Genomic DNA, 10,000 nt, shown 5'->3' with positions numbered 1-10,000 from the left:
CACGGTGGTCTGTATTGGTATCGTGAGAAAATATGATGTTAAATAAAGGAGAAGAAGGAGGATGAGGAGGAGGAAGAAGAAGAAGAAGAAGAAGAAGAAGAAGAAGAAGAAGAAGAAGAAGAAGAAGAAGAAGAAGAAGAAGAAGAAGAAGAAGAAGAAGAAGAAGAGGATGAGGAGGAGGAGGAGGAGGAGGAGGAGGAGAAGTATAGAACGAAAGGAAGAAAAAACATTTCTTGTTAAAGGAGGGTTGGTCACTGCGACTCACTCTTGATTTGAAAACTGGATATGTCATAAATCAGGATAAAGCCAATCAAGCACGAATCGAGTGGTGGTCCATTCATTAAACATGGAAATCGTGTTACAAGGTCATTAGTCACGTTTGGGGTTGGTGTGTAGTAGTAGTTTGACAACACATCTATCTATCTATCTATCTATCTATCTATCTATCTATCTATCTATCTATCCATCTATCCATCTATCTATCGGTCTATCTATCTATCTATCTATCTATCTATCTATCTATCTATCCATCATCTATCCATCTATCTATCTATCTATCTATCTATCTATCTATCTATCCATCCATCCATCCATCCATCCATCCATCCATTCATCCATCCATCCATCCATCTATCTATCTATCTATCTATCTATCTATCCATCCATCCATCCATCCATCCATCCATCCATCCATTCATCCATCCATCCATTCATTCATCCATCCATCCATCCATCCATCTATCCATCCATCTATCTATCTATCTATCCATCCATCCATCCATCCATCCATCCATCCATCCATCCATCCATCCATCCATCCATCCATCCATCTATCTATCTATCTATCTATCTATCTATCTATCTATCTATCTATCTATCTATCTATCTATCTATCTATCTATCTATCTATTATATATATATATATATATATATTATATATATATATATATATATATATATATATATATATATATATATATATATATATATCAAGATAAAGCTAATCGACCTAGTGGTCCATTCATGAAACATGGAAATCGTGTTGGGGCCGAGCAATTTCTTGTTGGTTAAATAAAAATACAAGGTCATTAGTCACGTTTGATGTTGGTGTGTAGCAGTTTGACTATACATCTCTCTATCTATCTATATATCTATGTATCCATCTCTCTGTCTATTTATCTATCTATTTCTCTACCTCTCTCTCTACCTCTCTCTCTCTGTCTCTCTCTCTCTCTCTCTCTCTCTCTCTCTCTCTCTCTCTCTCTCTCTCTCTCTCTCTCTCTCTCTCTCTCTCTCTCTCTCTCTCTCTCTCTCCTAACAGACAAGCGCATGTTAAGTGTTGATGCGGCTTTAGACCCCTTGTATGCACTTTGAGCACATTTAGTGGACATTGTCCTTAATATAGGCCCAGCTTTGGTTTTGTTTGTTTGTTTTTGTATGAATTTTTTTTATTTTGGTTGACCGTTTTGTTTTTTGGTAGTTTTTTTTTTTTTTGTTTTTGTGTGTGTGTGTGTGTTTTTTTTTTTATTTGTTTGATGTTTTTTTTGTTGAAAAAACATTCAACACTATTGCTTTTGTGTTGAAATTGTCATTGATCTTTTGATGCTATAATTGCGAATATACTTAGATAAGGTTTTTTAAAAAATATTTTTAATGAGTTGTTATCATGGTTTGTTTTGTTTTTTCCGGTGAAGCCGTAGTGTCGGTTGCGTTGTCGTTCTTTGATGTCTTTGCCGTTTATGTTAGTGTTTTTTACATCTGGGGACAGAGAATCCTATACAGATATAATATTATATTATTATGTTATATATGGGGGGTGAGATTTTTCAGTTTTCTAAGACAGACACTAAAGACATGACATAATGCTGGGAACAACTTTTTTGTTCGTTCTTTGAACCCGTTTGCTTGTGGCCTGTATTGTTTGCAGTGGTGGGTAACGGATGTAAACAAAAATAAATTGTTGTTGGTTTCTTGTTGGGGTTTTTGTTTGTTTGTTTTTTGTTTTTTTGTTTTTGTGGGGGGGTTGTTTTTTGGGGGTTTTTTTGGTTGCTTAATTTAGTTTTGTCTTTGTTTTCTTTTCCTTTCATTTTTTACACCCAAGATCTGCTTATTCATACACACATTTTCACCAACAATAAATTATAATCGTTACGTCACAGTCAACAATTTTTAAGAACTCCCAGGAAAAAGAGAAAGGAGGGGGGGGGGAGGGGGGGGGGGGCGAGAAGACGAAATAATAAGAAAGGATGGGATCACGATGACCTGACATTATGGATCAAATCAAACAAGTTGTCAGCCCATGTAAAAACACTGTTTAACTTTCCCCTGTCTGTCTGTCTGTCTGTCTGTCTGTCTGTCTGTCTGTCTGTCCTATTGTAAAACTCTCTTCTAGTCTATCTTACGCTGCAAAAAGAAAAAGAAAAAAAAATTCAAATCTTTAAAAGAAATTTGGCCAGAAAATTCGTTTCTTCAAAGTATCCATCGATTAAAGTGACCGTCATCTCGTCAAATACTCTCAAACCTGGTACTTCACCACGACTCTCAAACCTGGGACTTCACCACGACTCTCAAACCTGGTACTTCACCACGATTCTCAAACCTGGGACTTCACCACGACTCTCAAACCTGGGACTTCATTACGACTCTCAAACCTGGGACTTCACGACTCTCAAACCTGGGACTTCACCACGACTCTCAAACCTGGTACTTCACCACGACTCTCAAACCTGGGACTTCACCACGACTCTCAAACCTGGGACTTCACCACGACTCTCAAACCTGGTACTTCACCACGACTCTCAAACCTGGTACTTCACCACGACTCTCAAACCTGGTACTTCACCACGACTCTCAAACCTGGGACTTCACTGAAGTCATGTCTCGTCCTACATGTTAAGTGTTGCTGTTGGTCGGGGACCCCTTGTAAAGCGCTTTGAGCACGTTTAGTGGACATTGCGCTATATAAAAAGAGTGGACATTGCGCTGTATAAAAAGAGTGGACATTGCGCTATATAAAAAGAGTGGACATTGCGCTATATAAAAAGCTCAACTGTAAGCTCAACTTTTTTGACGTGTAGAACCTTGTTTTGATTGTCGGATGTTTGAAGGAGATAAACGTTTTTCTGATCAAAATGAATGAATTTTAAAAAGAGGTTTTCTCATTGCACGATAGCGTTTTTTTTTTGTTTTTTTTTTTTTTTGTTTTGTTTGGCTCAAGTAGGTTAACAAATGGGATGACGGCAATGAGAGGAAAGGGGTTGGGGAAGGGGGGCGGGGGAAGGTGTAGCTGCCATTGTATTAAGTCTTGTCTTGTATTTACACAACATGCATTGGAGTTATTTTCGTATCTTTTTTATTGTGTCAAGGTGTCGGCACATGTCAACTTATTTATCATGTAAACTCTTTCAGTGGCGAGGTTTATATATATATATATATATATATATATATATATATATATATATATATATATATATATATATATATATATATATATACATACACACACACAATGAGTAAAACGTGTACCTGGCCGTCAACAGCGTTGTGTCTGTCGGGAAAAGGTGTAATATCGCCTAACAGGCGTTATGTCTCGTTCTACATGTTACGTGTTGCTGTTGGTCCCGGACCCCTTGTAAAGCGCTTTTAGCACGTTTAGTGGATATTGCGCTCAAGTTTGTTTTTGTTTTTTGTTTTTTGTTGTTTTTGTTTTTGTTTTGTTTTGTTTTGTTTGTTTTTTTAATAGCCTTTATTTCTCCACAGATATCGTGGGTTCTTTTGTCTACTGTATAATAATATTGTCTTTAATCGAAATCAATCTCTAATTCCTGTATGTTGCAGGTTGACGTGTGGTCCCTGGGAGTCATTCTGTACACGTTACTGTACGGTGCTATGCCCTTCGAGTCCAACTCGCTGGTCAGCTTGAAGCAGCAAATATCGCAGGGGAACTATGCCCGGCCATCACAACCATCGGGTAAGAATTTATTCTCCGTACTATATAATACACCATAAAACAATTCAATCTCGGAAATTCACAAAATTTGGATCAATGGCTTCGTCGAAGTACGAAATAAATTTTTTTAAACAAAAAAAAAGAAATTCCCTTTATTCATCCCATTGGGGAAATTTGTTTTTAGGGTCTATTCCAAGGGAAGACTGGAATAACCCAGGCGTCAGCCGCATTGCAGCGCCGCAAATTGAGCTAGGGCGAGAGATGACTTGCTTAAGGTCACTCAGCGCAGCGGCGAGTGATCGAACTCGGTACCTTTCGGGTACGAAGCAAAGACCGTACCGCTGAGCCACGCTATCCCCACTGTACGAAATAAGATAAGATAAGATAAGATAAACTTTATTTATCCATTTCTGGAAATTTACATTGGGTATTGCCATAGCCTAATGAATTTGTGAAATATAATTAAGCAAATAAATAATAAGAAGGTAATACAATGCCCTTGAGAATGACAAAGATTTTAACTGGAAAGATTCTGAAGTACTTTATTTAATTAATATTTTTATGACTGTATTCATCTCATATTTGTTACTCTGTTCTCATTTCAATACTTTTATTTTTATATTGTTTTGTTTTAGTTATATATTTAATTTGCTTTGCGTTGCAGGTTTTTTTTTTTTTTAAATTTTATACTTTTCCTTTTCTCAGTTTCAAGAATCTCCCCCCCCCCCTCTCTCTCTCTCTCTCTCTCTCTCTCTCTCTCTCTCTCTCTCTATCTATCTATCTATCTATCTATCTCTCTATCTATCTATATATATATATATCGATCGATCGTTTTTTTCTCTTTCTGTCTTTCTCTCTCTTCCCACCCCCTTCCTTGATTTTGTTTCGTTATAGAATGCTTCATATTATGTCAACGCAATTCTCTCGTCCCCCTCGTCCATGTCTTTATATATATATATATATATATATATATATATATATATATATATATATATATATAATATATATATATATTATATATATATAATAGTATGCGCTTGGCTAAGAAACGCATAACATTGCCATCCGGAAGTATAACGGACCAACACACAAAACTGTGTGTATCCATGAACGGTTGTAGTCAGGTTAATACAGTTCAGTGAGCATTACTCATAAACGCGGATGGCAAAAAACAATAACAAAGACACGAGTGACGTCATCTTCGAACTATCTATACATATATATATATATATATATATATATATATATATATATATATATATATATATATATATATATATACTAATGTTAATCTTGTGACGATGTTAATGTTAATGGCCAACAGATCAGGCCGATTGTCCAGGTCATCTGTCCATCCATTCACACGGAGATCAATTCTGTGGTCTTTTTATTGGTACAAAATACAGTCGTCATCGCCTATTAACCCATCCTAGAATATCCCGCCATTTTGGTGTAACCGATTTTTTTATTTTTTTTACTATTTAACTCGTGAACTCTGGGTGGGGATCCTGACCTCCCATAGTGGGCAGGGAGGTACATGCTGTGTCTTCTATCCCCCCATACCCGTTTTCCAATTGTTTCCTGTCATTGTCTTGGAATGAGATTACTTAGTTTTGTCCTGATCCTTGCCGGAGCTCCTTGGCTGGGTGGGAAGCAGTCGAATGTATAGTTATAGTTTTGGGAGATGATATTTTGTTCCTTGTAAATCATCTCTCTGTTATGCATTGTATTATGTTGAGTTTACATATTATATTATATGATTGGTAAACATTTGAGTGTATTCCTCTTAGTTGGGACCTGTGCTTGTGTCTGGATGAGACTTTTAGGTGATCTCAAACTAAGTACATTGGTGGTATGCTCTTGGAATCTACATCTTATCCCTATTTGTTCCCAGTTCCCTTTTTCTTACTTTTTCTTGGGTGCTTTAACTGTAATTCTATAACTTTTTACTATCCCATTTTTTTCCTTTTTACTAGCGCTGATATAACCTTAATGTGTTGCAAGCGCCGTAAAACCCTTAAAAACGATTAAAAACAAATAACTCATGAACTCCCACTCTGGAAAGACACGGATTAAAAAAAATTAGTTAGAAAAGTCGTCCTTCAAATATCGATCGATTTAAAAAAAAAACGTTCAATCGTGGGACTTCCCGAAGGACTCAATCAAATGAGAGTCGCCCAGAATGGGACTCGAACCCAGGACCTTCAGATCTGAAGACGAGTATTATGCGACAAGACCGCATAGCAATAGAATTTAGACTTTTTCAGGCCATTTAACGGTTTCAGCGTCGTCGTCGTCTCCCCCCCCCCTTCTCTCTCTCTATCGCTTTCTCTCTCTCTCTCTCTCTCTCTCTCTCTCTCTCTCTCTCTCTCTCTCTCTCTCTCTCTCTCTCTCTCTCTCTTCCATTCACCCCTCGTGTTTTCGCCTAATCACTCCGCTTAAAACCCCAGTAATGTGGTTCCCCAAGAGGTGGGTTATTAGGCGGCGACCACTGTAGTATAGTGCTATGTCGTGTCATCACTACCGCCGTTATAACGACCGCATCGATCATTTGCATTCATTCCTTACGGTTACATCCAAAACAAAGAGATTACAACTTCCTGTTTACACGGTGTAAATGTCAAAGGTTAACAATGGTGATGGTCATGATGATAATGATGGTGACGAGGATGATGATGGCGATGATGATGATGATGATGATGATGATGATAATGATGATGACGAGGAGGAGGATGGTGATAAGTGAAATAAATCAAACGATAATGACGCCAATAGCAGCGATTATGATGATGATATTAACGATTATGGTGGTGTTGATGATGATGATGTTAATGATGTTGATGATGATATCGACGACGATGTTGATGATGATAAAAATCATGACTATAAAAAAATGATGATAACGACAACTATGATGATGTCGATGACGCCGACGACGACGATGATGATGATGATGATGATGATGATGATGATGATGATGATGATGATGATGACAAAGATCATGATGATTATGATGATGATGATGATGATGATGATGATGATGATGATGATGATGATGATAAAGACCATGATGATTATGATGATCACGATGATGATGATGATGATGATGATTATGATGATCACGATGATGATGATGATGATGGTGATGATGATGAAGGTAAATGACCATAATATATGTAATCAAAGCGAAACTAATACCCATGATTCATATTTCACACTAATGACCAGGGTAGGAATTAAGGGAACGCTATAAAAATGACAAACGAAGGACATAAAAACCCACCTCATATTCTCATTACATCACTCGTGCATTGTGTTGGGGATAATGAATGCGCATTTTTTATTGCGAAAAAGACATTTTGCGCATCCTTCACTGCCCTCCGGGGGTTGGTGTGTTCACGGTTGGGTGAATCACGAGGTCGTGGTGACTTTGAATTTTGTAGTTGGTGAGCCGATAAATCTTCTCTCTGTCTCCCTCTCTCTCTCTCTCTCTCTCTCTCTCTCTCTCTCTCTCCCTCTCTCTCTATCTCTATCTGTCTCTCTCTCACTTTCTCTCTCTCTCCCTCCCTCCCTCCCTCCCCCTCTCTGCCCTCCCTCTTTCTCTTTATCTCTCTCTTTCTCTCTCTCTCCCTCTCTCTAATCTCTCCTACTCATTATCTCCCCCCCCCACCCTCTCTTTTCCTCTCTCTCTCTCTCTCTCTCTCTCTCTCTCTCTCTCTCTCTCTCTCTCTCTCTCTCTCTCCTTTCCCTCCCCCTCTCTCCCCTCCCTCTTTCTCTTTATCTCTCTCTTTCTCTCTCTCTCTCTCCCTACTCTCTCCTACTCATTATCTCCCCCCCCCACCCCTCTCTCTCTCTCTCTTTCTCTCTCTCTCTCTTTCTCTCTTTCTCCCTGTTTCTCTCTCTTTCTCTCTCTCAATATTTTTCCATCTCTCTCTCTCCTCCCCCCCCCCCACCTCTCTCTCTCTCTCTCTCTCTCTCTCTCTCTCTCTCTCTCTCATTCTATTCTTTTTTGAAAACGGCCATATTATTGTAATCATGAAAAGACACTTTTATTTACGTTTCATACAAGCTGTACTGCCGACACACATGTAGTCAACAACCCCCTGACTTCGACAGAACCAAAGAAAGGCCTTACGGTCAAGGATATAAATCTCCAATTCATTCGATTCGGCAACAATCAAAGTCACGCAAACCAAAACCAAAAAACCCATTCGAACTATCAAAAAAGAAATATACCGATTAAAAATAATAATAATAATAATAATAATTTGGCTTTTATAGAACGCAATATCCACTAAACGTGCTCATAACGTGAAACAGACCTAGCAGTTTTGTTTGTTGCCCTTAGGATAGGACGCTGTTTTATCGCAAAGTACGTTCTGCCAGATCCAACAGACCCAGCCACCCCATGTACAGGGGGGTCAGAAAAAAAACATCTTGACGTCATATGTGTGTGAAATGCTCTACCAACTATGCTATATTGGGACCCCTTTAGCTTTGATATAGGGTGATATCAACTAAATGTGCTGAGAATGCTTTACAAGGGGTCTCAAACCAACATCAGCACTTAACATGTCCGTAGGAGATGCGATATTCACGTGTCCTTAGGAAAGGCGATATTAATTTTGTTCGAAAACGACCGGCTCTTTTGTTAGTTTATCCAATAAATGGATATCGTGCTAACCAAAGTCCACTGTATTTAATTGAGAAACATTTATTTATTCAATGTATGTATAGGCAAGGGCTGGAATCAATTCACAAGAGGTAAACAAGTTAACAAACAACATTTATGATTATGTACATGAGAAGGCTAGGTTCTTGTAAATAATTATATTATTAGGTGGATGGGCGGGGTAAGGGGGGGGGGGGGGGTTGAACTGTAAGGATTTTGACCTTAGAAAGTGAAATGACATTATTGTGGTAAAGAATAGAAAGGAGAAGGGGAAAGGGGGGGTGGGTGGATAATTTAGGGGTGTAATTAAACTGTTGGCTCTGGAACGCGAATGTTGTCCTTTTAATATAGCATGGCTTTTGAATTGTTAAATGTTTGTTATCAGATATAAAACCAGAACCGATATTTTAAAAAAAAAAAGGGGGGGGGGCAGATAGAGAGAGAGATAGAGAGAGAGTGAGAGAGAGAGAGAGAGAGAGAGAGAGAGAGAGAGGGTGGTATCTAGTCAAAAGCAAAGTTCTTGAAGATATGAAAGTTAATTAAACATCCAGTTGTGTTTAGGGACAACAATAACTGGGGGATGATGGAGAGAGAGAGAGAGAGAGAGAGAGAGAGAGAGAGAGAGAGAGAGATTGGAGGGAGAGGGGGGGAGGTCGGGTCAAAAGCAAAGTTTCTTGACGATATAACTATAACAGTTGATGAAACGTACCAGATAGATTTAGGGACAACAATATCTGTGACCCGGTACGTCAAGTCATTTTAAGGAATTATGTCCACTATTATACTTAACAATAACACTCAGGCGATTTATATACAACAGTCATATATCCCTCCAACCAAACAACAAATAAAGTGTGAATAATAAATTAATATTTTGTTTTGTTTTGTTTTGTTTTGGGTCCCAAAGTCCTGCCAAATCCCCAAATCATTCGACTTTACCAGTAAACTCCCGGATATGAAAAATTCGTATTTAAAAATTTGGCCAAAAAACTCGTCCTTCAAATATCGATCGATTTAAATGACCTCATCTTGGCAAAAACTCTCAAACCTTAGACTTCACGAAGTCTTCCAACAAGTCCCAGATTTGAAAGTTGTTTTGTTTTTTTTTTTTTGTTTTTTTTTTTTGCCAAGATGAGGGTTATTTAAATCGATCGAAATTTGAAGGATGAGTTTTCTGGCCAAATTTTGAAAGACGTGTTTTTCCAAAGTCCGGCAGTTAAACTGGCCAAGACTCGACATGGCTCTTTGTGGTTCTCCATTTATTTTTTCTGAATTTCTCCGCCGGTTCAATACCTGCAATGGTCCATTAAGTTAAAGCGTTCCGCCATCGGGTTTTTCAGAGAGAGAGAGAGAGAGAGAGAGAGAGAGAGAGAGAGAGA

General features: G+C 38.2%; 1 protein-coding gene across 1 annotated transcript in view; it reads left to right on the top strand.

The window, feature by feature from the left end:
- LOC144975118 (uncharacterized) overlaps positions 1–10,000 on the top strand; it is a 124,488-nt gene that overhangs the window by 109,653 nt on the left and 4,835 nt on the right. The window contains exon 7 of the mRNA XM_078918871.1: positions 3,838–3,970. Within this exon, the coding sequence (XP_078774997.1) occupies positions 3,838–3,970 (133 nt within the window). The remainder of the gene's footprint in view (positions 1–3,837; positions 3,971–10,000) is intronic.

The sequence above is a fragment of the Berghia stephanieae genome, chromosome 6 (assembly GCF_034508935.2).
Source record: "Berghia stephanieae isolate SIO BIC M18660-M18661 chromosome 6, UCSD_Bste_1.3, whole genome shotgun sequence".
NCBI lineage: Eukaryota > Metazoa > Mollusca > Gastropoda > Nudibranchia > Aeolidiidae > Berghia > Berghia stephanieae.
This window is presented reverse-complemented; position numbering and strand designations above follow the sequence as displayed.